Source organism: Danio rerio, chromosome 3, assembly GCF_052040795.2.
Source record: "Danio rerio strain M-AB ecotype USA chromosome 3, GRCz13ab, whole genome shotgun sequence".
NCBI classification, from domain to species: domain Eukaryota; kingdom Metazoa; phylum Chordata; class Actinopteri; order Cypriniformes; family Danionidae; genus Danio; species Danio rerio.
This window is the reverse complement of record NC_141023.1, coordinates 12,449,413-12,473,094: the sequence shown is the minus strand read 5'-3', so window position 1 is coordinate 12,473,094 and position 23,682 is coordinate 12,449,413. Positions and strand designations below refer to the sequence as shown.

Genomic DNA, 23,682 nt, shown 5'->3' with positions numbered 1-23,682 from the left:
ATATATATATATATATATATATATATATATAATAACTTAACCAGTTGTGTTAAATATTTGGTCCTTTGTTTGGTCATGTTTAACCTTTATTTGGTTATTTATTTTATTTGGATATATATTTTTATTTGGTTATCTACATTAATAACTCAACCAGTTGGGTTAAAATTTTTAATTTCAACAGTCAACTGATTTAACTGACACAGAACAGCTGTATTCTTTTAATAGTTTTGTATTTTTCTATTTTAATATTTTTGAAAACTGTAGGTTATTTACACAGCCATAATTATAAAAGTATAGTAGTAGTAATAGTAGCAATAGTAATACCAGAATGGAAAAGATAACATTTAGTTGGGTGTATATATTCAGTTGAAGTCAGAATTATAAACCCCCTTTGATTTTTAAATATTTGCCAGATGATGTTTAACAGAGCAAGGAAATTTCCACAGCATGTCTGCTAATATTTTTTCTTCTGGAGAAAGTCTTAATTGTTTGATTTAAGCTAGAGAAAAAAAGCAGTTTTTAATTTGAATTTTTTAAACAGTTTTAAGGTCAAAATTTAATGGAGAAATGGAGGCCACAAGAATGGTTTGTGGGCACAATTAAGTGCACACAGCATGCTATATCATCTGATAATTGTAAGAAATTATTCCAAAAGGCAATTTGATTGTGTAAAGCCACATAAATACAATGAATATGCTGAGATAAGCGGCTAATCAGCTGGAATAAGGTGTAGTGAATTCAAGACTTTTTAAGGACTTTAAGGAAGACTTTTTATTCCTCTTGGTGCTCTGGTTCCCACCACAGTCCAAAGACATGCGCTATAGGTGAAATCAATCAAAAAATTGCTATAAATCCTTGTTACTGTATTTGAACTTTAACCTTTTGACTTCCTCTCTACCGAATAGTTGACCATGTTTTTACCGTTTTAAAAAATGACTATTAAAGTCATTTAAAGAATGACTGTTTTAAATAATGGCTTAAACACACAGCATTGCTGGTTTACAAAAAAAAAAAAAAAAAAATCAAACATAATCCTGTTGCACTATTACTACACTTGATTTTGAAAAAAAAAACAAGAAAATATCTAAAATAAGAATCTGATATTTTATGACATACTTGGAAAAAAAGGTGATTTAGTATTCAATATTTCATTCAATGTTTTATTATGAATATTTTTTTTAATAAATTGGTCTTAAGCGTCATATTTTCATATTTTTCATAGTTTATGTATTAATTCCGGTACTTTTAACATAAACTGACATCAACCATTTGGTAGAAGTTGATATTTTTGATAACATTTTTTGCTTGGTGGGGTAGTTAAAGGGTTATGAAAATTAGACTATGTTTGCTTTAGTTGGAATTGAATAAAAGAAATGAAGACAAAAACTGAATTAGATTTAAAAGAATACAAGATATCTTGAGGTATGTTTGTATTGTAGATTAAATGGAATGTTTCTTCACGTCACATTCTAATAGAATTCCACGAAAACTTTTTTAGAATGTCTTCGCTTTCAAATCAAAACAGACAAAAAAATTACTAAAAAGTCCTGTAGTTTGCTTCATATTACGATCTGTCATGTTATATTCCATTACAAAGCATAATGAAACAAGATACAGACATCTTACTTTAGTTTCACCGTTAAAAACTGAAGTGTTGCGGGAAAAAATCCACGTTTGGTTCCTGTTTACAGAAACGCTCCGCCTTATTTGCTTTGATTGACAGCCATTTTGAGATTAATGAGCGCTGAGGTAAAAAAACAAACAAACATTTAACCTTTAAAGCACTTTAACGACAGAAAATTGAAAAAAAAATCCGTTAGAAACTAAACTTTTGTCTTAATTTTAAGCAGGACAAAGACTTTAAGATCTGTAAAAAAATTATTTCAGCACATGACAGTGAAATGAACACAGAAGAGATATTTGAGAGAAAGTATCTGGCGTTTTTAGCACAGCCTCATGACCAACTTCCCATAAAACATCAATAAATAATGTGCATTTGAGAACTTTTCAGGTCACAACCCACATATAGCACAACCACGCAAACCGAGGACAAAAGCAGCTGAATGTGCTGCACTCTAGTGGCGGAAAACAACAACTACTATTAACTAAGATTGACTAGTATGGTAGAAGCAGTCAAACTATAAAAACTATCCGTCTAATTACCTACGTTTGGGCTATATCTAGATATAAACAGCTTTTTTTTTTTTTTTTACTAGAAAAGGTTCTTTAAAAAAAATGCATTCACAATGGTATGAACCATTATAGGGGTGGTAATATGCATTCATATTATCTAGTGGTTAAATTATTCATATTATTATTTAGGATACAGATCAGAAAAAGCCTATTTCTCACTATTAAAGGGCTGGCCCCCTTATACACCTTTTTCTGACATCCTTTAGGGGGGGTCAAGCCTTAAATGGTGGGGGCCTATCACCTCCAAAACCTGACTAGAATGAAACATGAAGAGATTAGATGCCTAAATCAGTCTAAATGCCGTCTAAAACTTTCCTCTTGTACATTGAGGTAAAGTTGGATTCATATTCACACATTCAGATTTTCTCCTTAATAATATAATTTCAGAAAAGTGTTCTCTGCAAATAGGAAAATCATATTAGCAGCCAATGACTATCAAAGAACAGCATTGTTCACAGTGAAATAAATAGTGCTAATGATATATTGTCAAGCTTGCTTGAATATAGGTTGAATATTGAAAGTAAACAATATTAGCAGCATGTCACAAGTTGTCACTGAATGAATGTGCAGATATAAAACCAACTTTACCCTAAAAACAAGTATTTTTATCAGGCTCCTGTGTGTATGTTCAGTTATATCACTTTTATGGCAAAGAATAATTCCTTTTCCTGGTCTTTAAAGTGAAATATGTCAAGATAAACAACGGAGGCTGAGAAAAATGTTGACTTTCGATGGAAATCTCGGACGGCACTTTCCTCTCATGAGCGCCATCTTTGATGTCACTTGTGTCATGTGTCTAGCAGATTTGACAACTGTAACTTATGTAAACAGTAAACTAGAGGGTTAAATGTTTAATAATATTTAAATTTTTAAACATTTAATAATAAATATTCAAAAGTAAAAAAGTATATTTCATCCCTGTCATTCACAGACGATGTAGTTCTGTTGGCTTCATCGAACATGGATCTTCAGCATGCTCTGGGGCGGTTTGCTGCTGAGTGTGACCTGGCTGGAATGAGAATCAGCACTTCCAAGTCCCAGGCCCATGTGCCTCACCGGAAAAAGGTGGTTTGCCATCTCCAGGTTGGAGGAAAGTCCCAGGTGAAGGAGTTCAAGTATCTTGGGGTTCAGTTCACAAAGGATGGAACGTGACATTCAGTAAATTGAGAGGCAAAGCTCTCAATTTACCAGTCAATCTGTGTTCCAACTCTCACCTATGGTCATATCTTTGGGTCATGACTGAAACGACAAGATCTCGGATACAAGCAGCTGAAATGAGATTCCTTTGAAGGGTGGCAGGGCACACAATTATAGAGAGGGTGAGGAGCTCAGTCATCCGGGAGGAGCTCAGAGTAGAGCCGCTGCTCCTCCACATCGAGAGAAGTCAGCTGAGGTGGCTCTGGCATCTGGATGCCTACCTAGGGAGGTGTTCCAGGCATGTCCCAATGGGAGGAGGCCTCAATGAGGACCCAGGACACACTGGAGGGACTACCTCTCTCAGCTGGCCTGGTAACGCCTCAGGATCCACCTGGGATCAGTGTCTGGGGACAGGGAAGTCTGAGGTTTTCTCCTGAGACTGCTGCCCCGGAAAATCCGAAGAAAATGAATGAATGAATGAAAAAAAGTTGAAACCAACAATCAAAATACTCACTCTTTTGTGGCTCCAAATGTCTTTCCTTAATAAAACAAAACTTATTAAATTTATATCATTAGTAACCCTTCAAAAACCACACTCCAAAAAAAAAAAAAACAATTACAGAAACAAATATCCTCAAAATTAAAGTCTTTACTGGTACAATCCATAGTACTGTAGCCATTTTGTAACAACAAAATAAACAAATAAAACTAAATATAAACAGACCAATATGCACTGAAAAGCTTTTTTTATACAAAACACACTGCACAAAGTCCTATTTCTCAGCTAAGTTTCTGTGAAATAAATAAGTCATGAACAAAACCAATAGTATTTTACAAACGGACTCTTTTAGGGCAGCATAGCGCTGACGACGCGGTTCAATAAACGAACCCCTACACTTTTTAAACATATCCAATGAATCACATAGGACTTGTGCAACTTACATTTCCTTATAAAGACAAAAACAGTGCCTTGTCTACTTTAACTAAACGCTCAACAAAAGAAAACACAATAAAAAGTAAAAGAGTGATGATAATGATAATGATGGCAGGGCACACCCTTTATGTAAAATAAACACTGATAGGAGATTAAAAAGGACTAATTACAATAAGTTACATTCCTGCAGAGTAATGACGAAGACTGCGCTGTGATATGACTGCTGACCACAGAAATGAACAAGTTTATGTGTGTGTCTGTGTTTTACGTCCAGTTTGTAAAGATGTACACATATTTGTCCATAAACATCCATTCCCTTCTGTAAAGAAACCATCTGAGGTCAATTTTAGTGTCATTTACAATTTATGGCTGTTATGAGTTTACTTCAATTGTTTATTTTAAAAGTAAAAACCTGAAAAAGCATCATGAAAATGAAGTGCCTGACACCCCGGTTAGGTGAAAATATGTCTAGGTCATATCTAAAATCATATAATATAATGATGACATTAATAATGATGATAAATTATTATAATATCATTAAATTTTTTTTTTGCATTAATTGATTGAAATAATTATGAAAATTTCATAATGACAAAAAAAAAAAAAAAAAAAAAAAAAAAAAGAGTATTTTCCACCAATACTATCATAATGTAACAACCAAAATGCATTAAATGCAAATTATGCATTACAATAAGAGGTTTCTTTTAAAAAATCTATTGTTTCAGTTTTGCTTTGTAGCACATTTAGTTAAAAAATACATTTATGTTCAAAATAACTACTAATTAAACATTTTTTGCTTCATTTTAAAGAAAAAAATGAAGAAAAAAAACATAACTAATTTTAACAAACCTAAAACGTTATTGATTTTGCAAACATGCAGAATTTGACTAAAGACTAATAATTATACACAATTTTTTGTTTATTTTCAAAGAAAATAAATGTTATAATTACAATTAAAGTAAAATAAATTTAAACAAACCTAAAACAGGATAAATTTAGTATATATATGACCCAGACAAAAATGTGACTTAATTAAAAAAAAAAAACTAATTACACTTCTTTTTTGCTTAAATTCAAGGAAAACAATGTTAAAATTAAATTAAAATGAATTCAAACAGACCTAAGAGAATAAATTCTGCAAATATGACCCAAACAAACAAAATTCATCTTTAAAATTTCTACTAATTAAATGCTTTTTACTTAATTTCAAAGAAAATTGTTACAATTAAAATAAATTTAAACAAACCTAAAACAGGATAAATTCCACAAATATGACCCAAAAAGATCAATTTCTGTTAAAAATGACTACTAGTTAAATGCTTTTTGCTTAATTTCAAATAAAATTATGTTAAAATTAAAATAAAATTAATTTAAACAGACCTAAAAGAGAATAAAGTCTTTAAAATGCAAATATGACCCAGACATATTGCGGTTTGGTGTTGCTAAAAGTTCCCTTTCGCGGCTAATTAAAGCATCAGTGACCGGCGGACGAGGCGGAGATCATGTCCTGACCTCCATGCCTCTCTGTACTACATTCAGAAAACACACAAGCGAAACGTCCCGCGAATGAGAGAACCGTGATCTGTCTGAAGGCACAGACACCTCTACGGGTGAGAGCGGATGGGGCAGGAATCAGTGCAAGAACAGCCAAAATTAGAGGAAATCCTTAGCTTTAATACATTGCTCTTTTCCTGCTGTGCTCCTCGTAACTCAGCTTCGGCCATCATTCGTATCAAAGTCTTAAAAACTCAGCTCGCGCATCCCAGTGCTGTATCAAGTCCAAGCGTGTCCTGTATGTACATAAAGGGTTATATAGTGTTGTACATTATTGAGCGTGAGGTTTGCCGTGGACTCTGAAGCGGTACAGGCAGGTGTATTCGGGATGACCCCAGTTGGACAGGACTCGCATCTCGATGATCTGAAAAGCTTTGTCGTTCTCCTCCTGTAAAAAACAAAAAAAAGTTGAAGATAATCAATCTGAAAAATACTAGTGCTATTACAAAAGCTAGTAAGCAACATTGTTATCAACATAGAATACTAGGGTTGTCAAAAGTATCGATTTCAGTACCAATCGATACTAATATGTTAAAAAGTGTGTAAAAAACACTGTGGCACCATTACAAAAGCTCGTAAGCAGCATTGTTGTCAACATAGAATACTAAGGTTGTCAAATCCTGGCCAAATCTGCCCACTGGCCTCTGTCCATCATGGCCTCCTAACCATCCCCATATTCCAATTGGCTTCATCTCTGTATCCTCTCCACCAATCAGCTGGTGTGTGGTGTGCGGTCTGGTGCAAAATGGCTGCCGTCGCATCATCCAGGTGGATGCTGCACACTGGTGGTGGATAAGGAGACCCCCCCCCCCCCCCACCCCACTGTGTAAAGCGCTTTGAAAGCCCAGAAAAGCGCTATATAAACGTAAGGAATTATTATTATTATTATTAAAAGTATTGATTCTGGTAACAATTTGCTAGACAATTAGTAATATACATGATTTTTTTTTAATTAAACCAAACGTTTATTTTGATAGGGTTGTATTGATGAGTTTTGAGTTTCTGTGTGCATTTTCCAACAGTTTTATCAAATTAAATGGTAAAATGCTGGTCGAGTCCTACTTTTGGTTTATTCAAATTTTAACAACCATACAATACAAGAAAGTTTTATTCAGCTTTCTAGATAACTATTATTGTTAGTATTATTATAACCTTTATTTTACCAGGAAAGACGCATTGAAATTAAAAACTTCTTTTACAAGAGCGTGCTGGCCAAGATTAGTCAGTATACATGTCACATGGGTCTAACAAACAATTGACAGTTAACATGAAACACACATTGACCAACAAACTATTCAAGACATCTACAAGCCTGTGTTTCAATTTCTAAATCATTTACACTCTTATTAAAAGCATTTAGTGAAATCAATTCTCCAAACTGCAACTTTGTTTGTAGATTATTCCATGCATAATGCTTTCTAAATTAGCTGCTCACTATGTTTTAAAACAAACCTAGTGAACAAAGCACACTTTAAATCACCAAAGTGTCAGTATCTTTACATTTGACAGATTATGGGGAATCAATTGAGGATTAGACTTTCTTTTTTAAACATGGTAGGATCAAACAACAGCAAATTCTGTATAAACCTTACCATAACTGGGAAGTTCTGGAGTGAATCTCCGTCTTCTTGATAAGTGTAGTCTCCAAGCAGTTTCCCTTCGTCCTGATATTCATCATCCAACCCCTGCAGATACAGAAATCTGGACTGATATATTGCACCACGGGACTATTTAATGCAAAAACTCTCGGGTTTAAGCATACAGTCATGAATGTACACAATCATAAATGCGAGTTCTTACGTAGACCGAGAAACGTCGAGGTGCGCTGCTGATGTTTCCAGAAGGAGAGAGGCTTTTGGGAATGTGCTCCAGGCAGAAGCCATTGGGGATGACACGTAACGAGAGCCTGATCACCAGATAACCTTGGGAGCCTTTAAAAGCCCAGCAGTTTCCTGGGTACATGTCCGGCTACAAGATAGGCAGAAGTATATTACGCACTTCTTTTTTTTGTGTGTCTTACATTGCAGAGCAAACATTTTTGCTGTTGTTGAAAATGACCAACATGCTTCTAATATCAAGCTCTTAAAGGGATAGTTCACCCAAATCTGAAAATGTCTACAAAGAAGATAGTTAGAAGAATGCAAAAAAACCTAAAACCATTGACTTTCTTAGTATTTGATTTTTATTACTATGGAAGGCAATGGTTACAGGTTTTCAGCATTCTTCAAAATATCTTCTTTAGTGTTCAACAGGGCTCATAATGGTATATATCAGGGGTGGCCAACCCTGTTCCTGGAGAGCCACTTTCCTGGAGATTTCAGTTGCAACCCATATCAAACACACCTGCCTGTAATTATCACGTGGTGTTCAGGTCCTAATTAATTGGTTCAGGTGTGTTTGAAATGGGTAGCAACTGAAATCTGCAGGAAGGTGGCTCTCCAGGAACAGGGTTGGCCACCCCGGTATATATAATATTAAAATGAGTACGTTTTAATATTTTGGAGAAAACTATCCATTTTAAGGCAACACACAGCAGGCGAATAGGGTTAAAAAAAGAACTGAGTGCAAGTGAGGCATTGCTTAATTAAATATGCACTGATCTGCATACATTTCTAGCTCAAAAATCCCACTGGGTGAAGCTAGGTTCAGAACTAATTTTCTGACCTATTAGTGTCCAAGATCTTTTTTTACAGATGGGATTTTGGGACTTTTCTACTTAATCACTCCACAATTCAGTAAATACTCCAATCTACCTGTTGCAGAGTTAAATGCTGTTCATAATCAGGCAAATTATGTATGAACATCTGCCTCTGTAAAAATCATCTAATATATATATATGAAAAAAACTATAAAGTATGGTGTATGTAAGAGCTGCTCAAGTACAGATTAAAGACAAATTAAATATAATTTACAAAATTGTAAAAATCGCTTTTAAAATATGTATTATAAATTCTATTATAAATTAATATAACGCAATAAAAGTAACACTTAAATGTGTATTTTGGATGTTGTCTTTACATCAGACAAAAAACAAAACACTTTATAAAAAGCCCAAAAGCTCATAAATGAAATGTGCATGAACAAGCAGTGGTATTGCCTGTTGTTAGAAGTCCATTCACACCAAAGAGGACAGCAATAAAGTTGCAATTTTTTACCTGGATGACGACGCGTGGCGACTGGGAGAAATACCACAGCGGGATTCCAAACAGGCTCATCAGTGCAGTTTTCGTCTCGTATGTCTCTGAACAGCGAGTGCTGAGGACACTGCCACCTGCACACACACAAGCCTCAGGTAAATGCATTTTTAAATGTGCTACCAGTTAGAGTGGTTGAGCTCAAGTCCATCTAATAAAAAGTAAATGAAAAGTGTCCTAAAGGGGGCGGGGAATGTCAGATACTAGAGCAGGGCTATTCAATTGGCGGCCCGCAAGGCAATTTGTTCTGGTCCTACAAATAGTGTGACCAAGACATCAAAAATAAATTTAGTTCAGTCGAAAAACAGCTGCTATAGTTATGAAGTGGTGTGCGTCTGTTCAATAGAGCACGAGCTGCAGTTGAAGGCTGCGCAGAGTGCGAGTCACCTGACATTAAGCGAGTGGCACGAGCAGCCGAAAACATTTGGATACTTGATCGCAACCAGATGTGGAGTAAGTGTCAAGCACGAGTGATTTACATGTTAAGTCAATGCAAAGACGCCAATAATCCTGTGGCAGGATACGCGGGAATGAGATGGCGTGAATGACGCGTTTCGCACGAATGAAGCAGCACGAGTTGAGCGTTTTGCACGATTTATGTGCGTATCGTGTGTTTCGTGTGAATCGCTAGAGTTCGAAAATCTTAACTTCTGCGGACATTCGTACCGCGATAACCAATCAGGAGCTTGCTCTTGTGGGGGTGTGATTATGACATGGCGTCGGTTGTTGGTGTCCTGGGAAAAAATCCTCCTGCCGACATCAGTTCATCATACTTGGCTCGGCTCAGTCAGAAGCACCGCTGAAAACTTCCATCATACGAGGTAAGTTTCTTCAGAAGTTTATGAACTCATAGAGTTGGGTGCACCTCTAAAATAATCAATCTAGTGGGCTCAGGCATGGCTCCAAATGAATCATGAAGCACATAAACAGTTATTCTCTCATTAAAATCCATGTTCAGCATTTAGCAATGAAGCTAGAGTTACCAGGCAGACAGAAGCCCTGCCCAACACGTGAATTCGCATCCGTTGTGAAGTAAATCTGACACGCAAATGAATCGGATTTAACGCGCGAATTAAGCGTGTTCACGCGTCTATTTACGCACGATTTATCAGTGCTTGCCGTGTCTGGTGTGAACACAGCATAAAAGCTTCTCAACGCCTCGTTTCAGTTGCATGCAACTAAACAAAGTTATGCCAACATCAAAACTAATTCACACACTGGATTAACTATAGCAGCGGGTCATTCACATATCGCATTTTTTCCACTTGCAAGTTCGTTATTTCCATTGTAAGAATATATGTCAATATGCGCTCACAAGCGAAGCGACCAGACGCACAGAGTAGAAAATGTCTCATGTCAGTTCAGTGTAAACAAAAGATATATTAGACACCTATTACAAATTATTTAAATGATTATGTATAAACGCAGATGATAACAACAGTTCATTTAAATAGTTACCTAATATAAAGCCTAAATTTAAATTAGACGTGATAGCCGTGAAACAATGATTATTCTTCAGACTTTATGATCGTACAAACAAAATTGTTGCATCCATTATTGTTATGCAGTTTAAAACATTTGAATGTGTCTGTCTGCACAAGAAGCCTACTTAAGTGTACTTAAGCAATACACTGATTTGGATGTTTGTTTAAAAAAAAAAATAAATAAAAAAAAGAGAGAAAAAAAAAAATTCCACTTTGTACAATGCAGTGATATTATGTAGTTTCAAAATACAATGTATTAAGATTTTAATGTTACAACATATGGTCTTTTATATGCTGTTGTGTCATCCCTCGTATTGCCAGTCATATCTTTCCGGCCCCTCATTTGGAATGATTTTTAATGAACTGGACCCCATGACAAACTAAGTGAATAGCCCTGTACTAGAGAGCATTTGATTGGTTATGAATATGATTTGATGAGAAACTGCAGTATGGGCTGACATGAATAAAATCGTTGATCCACTTAACACAAATTTTGTGACTGTTTTGGTGCACACTAGCTTATAGATACCTTTAAAACGAACAATATTAATAATACCATCTAAAAATGTATTTTAATTTCAGGGGACCTTTAAAGGGCCAGAGAGGTTATACAAACTTACATACACTAGTCAACATTTGAAATGGCTCAAAAATAGTTTTCTAAATTGTCCTGAGACAAGAATGAGTGTTGTTCAATAGTTTAAGGATGCTTTGAATCCACTTCAAATGTTATATCATTGTCATATAATTTGTATTAGAAATAAATATGTAGTTTATAAATAGAAATAAACATTTAAGTAAGGGTGTATTATTTCTATATGAATTAAGCAAACACAAGCTTTTATTTTGTATGTGATTAATCGTGATAAATCTTTTGACAGCACTAATATATACACACAAATATGGGTTTTGCTCACCTCCAGACTCCAGAGCGTAGTCCACTTGTCCCGTGCGGTCTTCAGAGTACAGCTTCAGCGCACGCTGTACGATCAGCTGCACTTGCTGGCAGATTGAGAGAAAACACAGTTGTTATAAATTATAGTGAACTCACAACTCATTTCCTCTGAGCATTTATTTCCGTTTCAACTGTGAACTGTATTGTAGTCTTTTTAAGAGTACCTAGCACCACAGTACGGTACCAAAAGTGCGGAGCTAGACTGGCCGCCGAATGCTGGTTGGTTTACTGAGAATCTTCACTTGCATGTGCAACGTTGTGTTGTCATGATACTGGAATTTGATACCAATGGTACTGAAATTTAAACATTTGAGCGCTGTTGAGCATGTTCTCAAACAGCACTGATTTGGAGTGAGTTTGGTGAACTGATGACCCTCACAGCCAATCACAGTCATTTCTGTTGAGCACGTGAACACAATCAGCTGTGTTCAAGAACATGCTCAACAGCACTCAAATGTTAGGACGCTGATGAAAATAATTTTGTCACGTAGATAAACCTTGCACAACGAGTCTGATGCAGATTAATTCATTCATTCTAAAAAAAAATTAAAAAAAAACGCTAAACATTTTGGGGTCAATTCAAGCAGTGATTTGTTCTCCTCTTCTCTAAAGTACAATTAGAAAGAGGAATAGGCTACATATTGTGTTCATCCAATACTGCATGGAGAGGAAGCAGTGTTCTGCTCTTTATTAAAGAGCTGTGCTGGACTATCCCCGAAATGCAATGTTTATTTAAGGAAATCAGTGGAATTTTGATACATTGCTTGTGATACTTCAGATATTACTTATTATATTACTAAACAAATCTGTAACAGAGACCGGCAGTACCTATAGACATTATAATAGATGGCAGCCACACTGACATATTGGAGCAACGGACCAGAGTGGACAATGATGCATTTAGCTTTCTATTAATGACTATGGGTCTCCACATCAATGATATGGACGGACGGACGGACGGACGGACGGACGGACGGACGGACGGACGGACGGACGGACGGACGGACACACACACACACACACACACACACACACACACACACACACACACACACACACACACACACACACACACACACACACACACACACACACACACACACACACACACACACACACACACACACACACACACACACACACACACACACACACACACACAAACACAGCAGGAGGGGAGAGGTGTCTCAGCCACTGAATCCAGCATAGGGGTCTTTAACTGTCTGCCACATTCTGTCTTATTTTTGTGTTTATCATAACGTTACCAGTGGCTCAAATGACGGCATTCTGTATTTAGCCTTTTGCTTGTACGGTGGCTCTGAACTGTTAAAACACCTATCAAAGCACTTTATCAGATGCAAAAAAATTAAGAACAAAAAAAAAAAACCTGAATATTATATAATGATGGACGGATTTTTTAAATTTATTTCCGAGGCAGTGCGTCAAAATGATTGACATAACGTGAGGTCATGCTTATTTTTTAACGTCCAAAAATTACAAACGAAAAATTTGGATTCAGAGTGCAATAATCTTAAAAGGTAATAAAATACGTTTCATTATGTTTGTTAAAGTTGTTCACCCAAAACATGAAAATGTACCCAATATTTACTCAACCACAAGTGATTCCAAACATTTACGAGTTTCTTTCCACTGTTTATAACAAAAGAAGACATTTTAAAGAAAGCTGGAAACTGGCGACCATTGATTCCCATAGTAGAAAAATAAATAACATGGAAGCCAATGGTTACCGGTTTCCAACATTCTTCAAAATATCTTGTTTTGTGATCAACAGTGGAAAGTTTCTCATAACGGTTTGCAAGTAAAGGGTTACTAAATGGTGAGAGTTTTCATTCTTGAGTGAACTATCCCTTTAAGATCAAAGTAGTCTATTGTAATCTATTTACCATGATTTCTGAATGGCATTACAAAATGTGACATAATCAATTCATCTGTTTTGTGTGTGTGCTTAATTTCTTTTATACGTTTTTTTTTTAAGTAGTAGCACATAACAAAACAACAGCGATAGTACCTCCTCTGACATCCCAGCAGCCTCGGCGGTGTGAGCGACAGTCTGTGTGACGGTTTCAGCAGAGGCCTGCTGATGTTTACTCTCCTGAAGCTGAAGCGACAGGTTTCCCAGAATGCTTCGCTCCAGGGTCACAAGGGTTGCTGTGAGGTCAGAGGTGCTGGTGTACTGAGAGGCCAACCAGGGCAGCAGAGGTTCGGGGATGACTGCTTCACCTCTGTCCCGACCGTACAACAGAGCGTACAGCTGCTCCTTCACCTGCGCAGACACCTGAAAGACACAGTAGAGGAGATGTTATTAAAAATAACTAAAAAACAAGCATGATAAAGATTTTTTAAACTTGTGTGAAACTTTTTTCAGGTTTTAAAAGAAAATAATTCAAACAATTTAGGCTGCGTGTGAAACCACATACTTCCATACTATATAGTACGCTAAAATCAGTATATGCAAGCCTACTTTTCTAATAGCCGAGTAGTACGCTTAAATTCAAATGCAGCACCTACTGAGTAGTAGGTGGTTTCGGACACAGCCCTAAATGTATCCTTGATGATTTTTAAAATTAACAATTAAGTTTCAACAACAACAAAAAATGCAGGTTTTCAAAACTTTTACACTGAATTCAAGAAAACAGAAGAAACTATTTTGTAATTGTAATATTGCTTCATATTTTCTATCATACTGTTACTCAAATGAATGCAGCCTTGGTGAGCATAACAGATTTATTTTATTTAAATAAATGAAAAATTTATTAAATGTTAAATTAAAATAAAATTAAATAAAGTAAAACAGATTAATTTGTCTTTTTAGGATTATTTGATGTTCATTTAAATTGTAATAATGTGTTATAATTTTTATTTTATTGTTTATCAAATAAATGCAGCCTTGGTGAGCATAACAAGTTTCTTTTAATTAATTAAATAAATAAATGAAGAAAAATGTTAAGTCTAAATAAAACTTTATAAAATGGAGATTAAAAACATAAATTACAATGAAATAAATAAAACCCAGACTTCCCAACTTTTTGACTGATAGTGCCTCACTCACCATATGAATACAGATGGTTTCTTAAAATTAATTAATTAATTAAATAATATCATAAAATGTTAAAGTCAAATAAAATTTTATGAACTAAATTTAAAGTCTAAATAAAAATAAATAAACAAAATTAAAATGAGATTTCCAAACTTTTGACTGATAGCGCCTCACTTGCCATTTAAATACTACACACCATTTATTTTGATTAAATAATTAAAATATCAAATTCAAATAAAATTTAATAAACGAAACATAAAATCAAATTAATAAATATAAATAAAATTAGAATAAACATAAATCAGATTTTCAAACTGCCATAGTGCCTCATTTGCCATATAAATACTACACAGTTTCTTTTAATATAAATAAATAAAAGAATGAATAATAAATCAATGAAGAAAAAAAAAGAAAAAAAAGAAAGAGAGAAAAATATAAGAAAGAAGAAAGAAAGAAATAAAAGAAAGAAAAAAAGAAAAGAAAGAAAGAAAGAAAGAAAGAAAGAAAGAAAGAAAGAAAGAAAGAAAGAAAGAAAGAAAGAAAAAGAAAGAAAGAAAGACTTAACAGAAAAGGCTGATGAATAATTTTTGTGTGGGGAATGCCGTTCCAGGCTCATAGTTCTGTATTGATACACTCTTCAATATAAATATTTGCTGTATTTTGTACTCAGTATGATTATAATAGTCACTTTTGAATAGATAACCATTTACCCAAAAAAGGAGGAGCCTTTGTGTTTTTGTTTAGTTTTTCAATATATATACACACACACACCCTTTTATTTTGTATGATTTGTAAATGCAATAAGGTTATTGCTGTAATAAATGTATGTAAAGTGTTCTATGTCAATGTGTACGGACTGAAAATTTAAATTATGGTAAAAAAAAAGTTAAATTTAAATAAAATGTAATAAACTAAACAAAAATGTTAAATAATAAAAATAAATAATAATAATAATAATAAAATGAAAAACCACATTGCACACTTTTGACCGATAGTGCCTCGTTTGCCATATAAACACAACACACCGTTTCATGAATGGTGTCGAGTCGGTCACATTTCCCTTGGCATCCCATCACCCCCTGCAGGTCTCCTCTGATTCGTCCGAGCTCCGCTTCCAGCCTCTGAACCTCAGAAAGCAAAGCCTCATGCTTTTCCTGAGAGACTCCAACACTGTGAAGAGCAAAACACGAGAGCAAACGTCAAAACTGAAAGAGCACAAGAGTCCAAAAACAGAAGATTTATTAGCATGATTACCTGACGGGAGCCTGGACTGGAGTCTGCTGAGAGAGGTGGATGTCCTGCGATTGAGAAGACAATTTAATGAACGAGTGTGGGCAATAATTGTTAAAGCTCAGCCGCATTTGGGTTTCATTTGTGCGTTTTATACCTCAGTTCTGGAGTTCAGGTTTTGTAGCAGGACTTCCAGTTCAGCGAGCCGAGCTTCAAGAATGTTCTGATGCTGTATATGCTGCTCTTCAGTCTGGAGCATACAGTGAGGGAAAAGAACATACTTAAAATAAATAAAACAATAAAAAAAGACATCTGCTGGGGTAAAATATTGCTGTTGGTTAATATGTAAACACAGCAAAAAGCTAAATGTCCTTCAAAATGTTAATTTTTTTGCACTTAATTTTTTTTTTATCACATGAGCTTTAAAAGTCAATATAATAATAGAAATATTTAAATAAACATGGGGTAAAATATTGCTACTAGTTAATAAGGTAAACACAGCAAAAAGGCTTAATGTCCATCATGATTTTATTATTTTTGGATATAATTTTTTTTTTAACCATGTAAGCTTTAGAAGTCAATATATAATAATAAAATAAATAAACACAAATGGTGGAAAAAGTTGCCACTGATTTCAAAGCAACACAAGAAACCACAGTAAAAAAAAGCAGCATGTCCATTCTTTGTTTTTTGTTTTTTTGCTAGATAATTTTTGTACTAAGCTTTAATTAATCCACAGAAACTTCAAAAATTGATATGCTAAAGATGCATAAATGAATACAAATTCTTCAGTAGAAATTTCATTACAATATATAAGTTAAACATTAAACTGGAATGTTTCATATTTCATAAAAATCAAAAACATAAATGATATATCTGGACAACATTGCAACATTACAGTGATACAGAACAGTGGTTCTCATAGTGGGGGTCGGCACCCCCTGGGGGATCGCGAGACAATGAGGGAGGGGGTCGCTTGGTGATTTTCAAAAATATCATACATTTTATTAAAATATTAGAATTATCATATTTTATTCATAACCTGCAGAATATAAAAATAGTTTTTAACTTATAGTATAATTAATATATACTTCATATTTAAGTTACAAGAAAACATAAAGCCTTTCAATTTTTGTTATTGGATTGCGACCCCTGGGGTTATTATGCTGGATTAACATCACAGCAATAGCGTTAGTTATAAGTATAAGCATAAGTATAAATCAGCCTTTAGACTGACATTATTTTTTTTTCTTTCATTTTCTCTGAATAACTTGAAAACCAATATTCACGAGAAAATAAATAAATAAATATATTTAAAAAGTTATCACATAGCCGTTTAATATTTTATTAAAATATTTAATGGAATAGAAAATATGTTTGTTAACATTACAAGCAAAAGTTCTCTTGAAGACCAACCATACTAATAAAAAAATGCATAAGAAATACAAATGTTTTTTCTTCTGTGAGCATTTTAAAACCTACACATAAATGAAGAAATCTAATTACATGCACATTACTGTACCATAAAAATGCTGCCATTTTATTGGTCATTTTAAATGCAATATTTATGGGAAAACATAATAATTTTTTAAATACTTAATACACTAAATTAATCCTACATTAATCCTACAAATAAATCTTCCATTTTGTTGCATGATAATGTTATATGATAGTTATAAAAAAATTATAATCAAATTAAATTAGAACTGGTGGGTGGATAAATAAATAAATAAATAAATAAAAAACAGACTTCTTAACACCTGTATTTCTTTCTTTAAAACCAATATTCAAAGTAAAAATAAATGAATAAATATTAAGTAATTCTTTTCTTATTAGGCTTATATTTAATATCTAATTAATAAATTAAATAGAAACTACCAACTAATTTATGCAAGAAACACACAAACAACATCTTTAAACATGTGTAGCAAAATTGCAAGCAAAAGTTCCCAGAAAGTCCATCCAACTAAAAACACGCATAAAAATACACACGCGTCCAAATGCACTTTTTGAAACTCACACATAGATGAACATCACTACAGATCAACACATACTAAAACCTACAGACACTGATAAGTAGTATTTATTACGCGTGGTGAGTCTGACCTCTGCTCTGCTTAGGGTCTCGGTCTTCATGTCCCCCTCCAGCGCAGTGAATTTGGGCTGCAGGAGCTCTGTGACCCACAGGCCGAGGCTCTCCCTGTCTGTCTGTGTCTTGATCTGCTCCTGGAGAGATTGAGTTAAACCCAGCGCCTCCTCGTGCTGCTGCTTGGCCTTCAGTTCACCCTGCCGGACGCTTTCCCACAACGCAGACACACGCTGCTCCAGCAGAGCCAGACGCTCGCTGTTAATGGAGTCTGACGCAGCCTGGAAAATATATAGAGTTACATTACATTCATGCATCGATGTTCAATTAATCACCTCGGGAATTATGCCTACAGCTGAAATCAGGATTATTCGCCCATTTCTGTAGCAACAAATGTTGGAGCCTTGTTCACAATGGACTAGGGGTGTAATGGATCCATGATCTGTTCATTTATTACCTTTTGGGATTAATCCTTAAGTTATAATGATCACAAAGAGATTGCCTGCGTCATTCAACTATGTATGAAAGCATTTTGGCTTCCCTGTAAAATATAACAATAACAAAAGAAGTTGTGGTGTCACCTACTTGCTTTATTAGCGGTTGTTCATACAGAATTAATTTGTCCTTTCAAATGAGCAACTTTTCCATCGCTTTTTTAATGTAAACGCGATTGACGGACGTGTTTAACTGTTGCCAAGTTGCTTTTAGTTTCAACTTGCAGTGCAGCTCATTACTGTCAGTTCCACAGCAGTGGACCAATCCGAAAAACTCAGATTTTCTGAGCAAAGACACACTGGGTGTGTGAATGAGCCTTTAGGTTATTAGAGGTGTGTTCTGTCAGTACTTGGTTAGCCTGCATTAATTCAATCAGTGTATAGCTGCTTAATTAATCATAAAAGATCAGGATCTCAATTCAAACACCCACGCAGCCTAAAATATCAATGATCGTGACTTGCATATTACGTAATGTTAATCCTTCAATGAATTGCATTCAAATCTGCGTTTGACCGAAAGAGATTCAGTCTTTAGCCTTTTCAGTCAGTATTATTTCTGTTTACAAACAATCAAATAACACAGAAGTACTGGGATAGCAATTTATAGTTCCGATATAAACACTGATGTTTATAGTGAAGATAAAAAGAATTGCAGTTTAATGTAATTTGACACTCAAAACGAAAGTTGTAGCAATTACATTGTTTAACCAATAGGTGCCATAACAAAAACGTGTTACTGAATGATAATTTAAAATGATACTTTTACCATTAAAACATTAAAAATTTGTGTTATTGAATCATTCATTGAAAAAGAAACAAAATAATAACTAGGTGTGTCTGAAAAACGCCAGTGTGTCGTGCCGATCCCTATTTGTTATTAAAATAATAAACAAAGTTATTGTTGCTGATGTCTCTTATATGGCGTTTTGTGAGATGCTGATGTGAAGTTTACCTGGAGAAACCCGGTTTTCTGTCTCCCTGTCTGGCTTGGAGCAAGGTAGGGAGTTTGGTGCCTTCTGTTTATTTTTTCTTTTTCTCCCGTGTTGCTAGTAGGGAGGTAAGTTTTCTGTATTTTATCTTCTTATTCATTTTTCAGGGAAGTTTGCTCTAATTTAGTAAGTTTGGTTTACTCTCATTTATTTTAGCTAACCCCTCCTGATGTTATTTTGCTCCTTATTGTCTATAAATAAATCATATTTTCTAGTTAATTCTCAGTGGTTTGTGTTTTACTTTATATTTTGGGGAAAGAGAGAGTGCGGGGGCACCAGAGAATATATTTTTACTCCCTGTTATCTTGTTAAATTTTGGTTAAACTACTTTTTGATTAAGGATTTTATTTAATTTGTAATAATAATGAACATGATAAGAAAATGACCCCTAAAACATTACCATTACTAAGATTAATATATGCTCTTCAATTAGTTTTTTTAAGTATGGGGTGCCTCAAGGATCGGTTTTAGGCCCTTTTCTGTTTACAATATACATGCTACCCCTGGGAAACATTATTACAAGACATGGGATCAGCTTTCACTGCTATTCAGATGATACTCAATTATATATTTCAACTAAATGAGATGAGATGTCTAAACTGTCTAAGCTAACTGAGTGTATTAAAGATGGTAAAGACTGTTGACTCTTTTGATTCCACTGATTCGATCCAAGACCAGCGACAAGATGATCCCAAGGTTTCCATAATCCTGGACCAGGCTGTACCCTGAGCAGCTGCTGTGGTGGTCATGGAGGAGTGAAGAGCATGAGACTGATTCCTGTGACGCTCCAGGGACAGACGAGTCTTTGCTGAGGTCCAGCTTTCCAGCGTCCGGTGCCTAGACTGCAGCTCTGCACAAGACGTTTGGCCAGAGGAGAAATGGTCGTGCCCAACTGAGCCTGGTTCTCTCAAGGTTTTTTTTTAATTCTTTACTTATGCCAATTGGTGAAATTTTTTCCTCGCTGCTGTCGCCACTGGCTTACATGGTTCGGGATCTGTAGAGTTGCGCATCGATGGATTTGCTCTTCAGTGTTTGGACTTTCAGTAGTGATTATTAAAACACACTGAACTGAGATAAACTGAACTGAACTTAAACTCTGAAAACTGAACTACACCGTTTCAATTTACTATGATCTTCTATGTGAAGCTGCTTTGAAACAATCTACACTGTAAAAGCGCCATCCAAATAAAGATTAATTGAATTGAATTGTCATATAAGTTAAATAGCTAATGTTAACAAATGGAGGCATATCGTAAAGTGTTTACCAACATTAGGCATAAAAACTATCAGAAAAATATCAATTCAATAATCATTCTCGCGCATGTCATGAACCATGTAAAAACTGATTAGACTAAAGGTTTTCATTCATTTCCCTTCGGCTTAGTCCCTTTATTCATATGAGGTCGCCACAACAGAATGAACCACCAACTTACCCAGCATATGTTTTACATATGTAGAGGATGCCCTTAGAGCTGCATTAGACCAAACTAACATGTATAAATAAACATTTACTATCATATACATACTTAATAAATCATATTAAAACCAAGCATTTAGTACTGTGATGCAAATACAACAATCTGGATATTCCTCAAAGGCACTGAAAATGTTTAAATAACCAATCATTCTATTCATATCGTTTTAAAGAGCACTTGATAATAATAATATAACTAGGGATCATCGTTATGATTATATTTAATATTTGCACACATCTACAGCCAGATGTTGTTTTACGCCTGGTTTATTACCTGTGCGACGACCAGTGGAGGGACATCTTGCTCTTTAAGCAGGGGTTCTTTTGTGAAAGAGGGTAGCGCTGGTAACGAAGGAAAAGAGGGAAAGGATGGCAGAGCAGGAAGTGATGCGAAAGAAGTGACTGATGTTTTCCACTCAGTGAGGTTTACAGCGGGAAGGAAGGACAGGGCGATGGGTAGACCGAGATACCATAATCCTATAAACAGGGAAAAAAAGAACAGGAAAACCTTAGAAAAATCACATTATTTGCATAAAAGGCTGAATTTATTGATGACTTACTGCACAAAACTAACTAGGAGTCAGAAACTCTTTTTTTGTTTCTCTGTGAATAAAGAATATATTAGCAGCTTAAAGACGAGTCTCATGTGGAGAATGAAGCCACATGCATCGCTCAGGTGTGAGTTTTTCACAGACTTCAACAGAGTGTAAAATTCTTGACTCTTCTGTGGGTCTCTTCTATCAAATCTGATCTTTATTTTGTATTTTCTATTAGATTCGAGTCAGGTGATTGGCTAGGCCATTAAAAAGCTTGATTTCCTTTCTCTAAAATCATTTGAGATTTTCTTTTGCTGTATTTTGGATTATTGTCTTGCTAAAATGTCCTGGTTTCATCTTCATTATCCTGCTAATATAGATGTTGGACTGAAGCAGCTAATATTCCTTTACACTGAGGAAGCGCAGAGGATTGCTGAAGAACTACTGAGAGATTTCAGCTGCTGTCTGGGCTTTCACTGCCTTTCTACACCTCCCTTTCTTCATGTGTTCAATACTTTTTTCCTGTGTCATTACATTTTAATACACATAACTTCATTTGTAAACTAATTAGATTTGTTTTTTTTTCATAGATGGATTTTTTTGGTTGTTACCAACATCTGGTGAAAATTTCAAGTCAACAACACCTTTAGAAATATGTTTTCTGAGAAAAATGGTGACGTATTCAACACTTATTTCACCCAGAGTATATCCATAAAATAAGAGAATGGTCAAAAACATCTTTAGGAAAAAACATCTTTAAGATCATAATAATTGGTTTATTGAAAATTTTTTTTTTTAAATAAATAAAATTAATATTTTAAAATGTTTTCGTTGATTTATCCTGTCTATTAAAATGTACTTAATATTTTATTTGGCTTGTAAGTTTTGTTAGATTAGTTCCAGATTTGGCTTTGGCACTGACTAATCTAATGTATATAGTATACTAGGCACTGCAACTCCACCACAGACTGACCTGGGTGCAACTCCATTGTCTCTAGAAACAGAAGAATTTCTATATGCAAATACATTATTGCAAAGAATCCTATAAAAAATATTGATTTAAAATAGAGGTGTGCTCCTTTATACAGTATATAATTGACATTTTTGTGACTCAATTTATAAATGTAACTTAGAGCCACACCTCTGGTTTTGGGAATGGAGAAGTGGAGAATGTGTGTGTGTGTTGAGCAACCGTGGAGAAGTGTGAAAGCAATCCAGAGAGTAAGTAGAGCCATCTGGGTTGAACTACCAATGATTGCACAAGTGTGGCTGCAGATCAGTGCCAGTGGCTTTATAGAGGAATTTCTGGATCATTATAATGGTTTCTCTGCCACCGAAAGAAAATACAAAAACCCTGACAGCTTTTAATAGAGAACTTTTGTTTGCATATTTCTCTCAATTGGATTGAAAGTGTTTTTCACAAAGAAATCCACCCTTTCTGACATGCCTTTCCCACAAACACATAAAGCCACTTAATGTATACATTGTTTTATGTGAATTGGGTCTTTACACTTTATTATTTTTTTTTAAAGCAAAAGTACTTTTTTTCTTGATGCCTTTTTAAAAATTACAGTTTTGTGCATTTTTATTGCAAATTTTCCAAATTTATGCTCATCTTGGTGTGTCCATCAACCGTTTCCAAAATGCACCTAAAAATAGGTAGATGGAAACATAGCTACTGTCAATGACTTTACCTTATGGTTCTTTGCAGGACAAAGGGTTAAATTAGTCCATGTTGAAAAAAAGTATTATACACGCACATGCACACACAGACTTCTACTCCAGATTTTGAATGATAGTGTATATCCAATCTTCCAACTCATCCAAAAAGCAAATCCTACTACTTTCATGCAGCGTCAGATTTTACTTCAAATCAATTCAATGAGTCCTCACCAAACAGCAGCAGAAACGGCAGCAGAAACAGAAGCAGCTTCAGTAGTTTGGGCAGACACCTGACAGACAAATATACAATAAACCACTCTCAAAAACATTCATCATAAACGCATAACCAAAGAGAACAATCAACATGATTAAACAATGCATTTTAATAAAGAAGCAAGAAGAAAACATTTAGGTAAACTAAGGCTGCTTAATGTTTTGCAAGCTTATCATTGTAGTATATGCGATATACATATTGAGACATTTGCGATAAATGACATTTATTTTATGCAATGGATGTTTATCTAAATCTGACCAATCAGATGGTGCCATTCCATCTTTATCCCCACCTCCGCAGTGGTTGCTGTTCTGCAATTGGCTGAAGCTTCTTGCTCAATGTAATAGTGTAATGTAATAGACACTCATAATTAAAGTAATTTTCAATCATTCATAGTGTTTTAATGATTTTGACAGTTTTTTTTGTCT

The 23,682-nt window shown here is 34.7% G+C and overlaps 2 protein-coding genes across 25 annotated transcripts in view; both read right to left on the bottom strand.

Annotated features, from left to right (window-relative positions):
* Positions 1–23,682, bottom strand: part of dnaaf5 (dynein axonemal assembly factor 5) — a 571,499-nt gene that overhangs the window by 429,818 nt on the left and 117,999 nt on the right. The window lies entirely within an intron of this gene.
* sun1b (Sad1 and UNC84 domain containing 1b) overlaps positions 3,962–23,682 on the bottom strand; it is a 75,679-nt gene continuing 55,958 nt past the window's right edge. For all 24 annotated transcript variants that reach the window (XM_087242705.1, XM_087242710.1, XM_087242714.1 and 21 more), the window contains 12 exon segments: positions 23,212–23,270; positions 21,057–21,259; positions 17,846–18,106; positions 15,897–15,989; positions 15,764–15,807; positions 15,535–15,679; positions 13,481–13,747; positions 11,414–11,498; positions 8,974–9,089; positions 7,619–7,786; positions 7,411–7,503; positions 3,962–6,206 (listed from right to left, as the gene is read on the bottom strand). In XM_087242705.1, the coding sequence (XP_087098831.1) occupies positions 6,090–6,206; positions 7,411–7,503; positions 7,619–7,786; positions 8,974–9,089; positions 11,414–11,498; positions 13,481–13,747; positions 15,535–15,679; positions 15,764–15,807; positions 15,897–15,989; positions 17,846–18,106; positions 21,057–21,259; positions 23,212–23,270 (1,651 nt within the window). In that variant the 3' untranslated portion in view covers positions 3,962–6,089.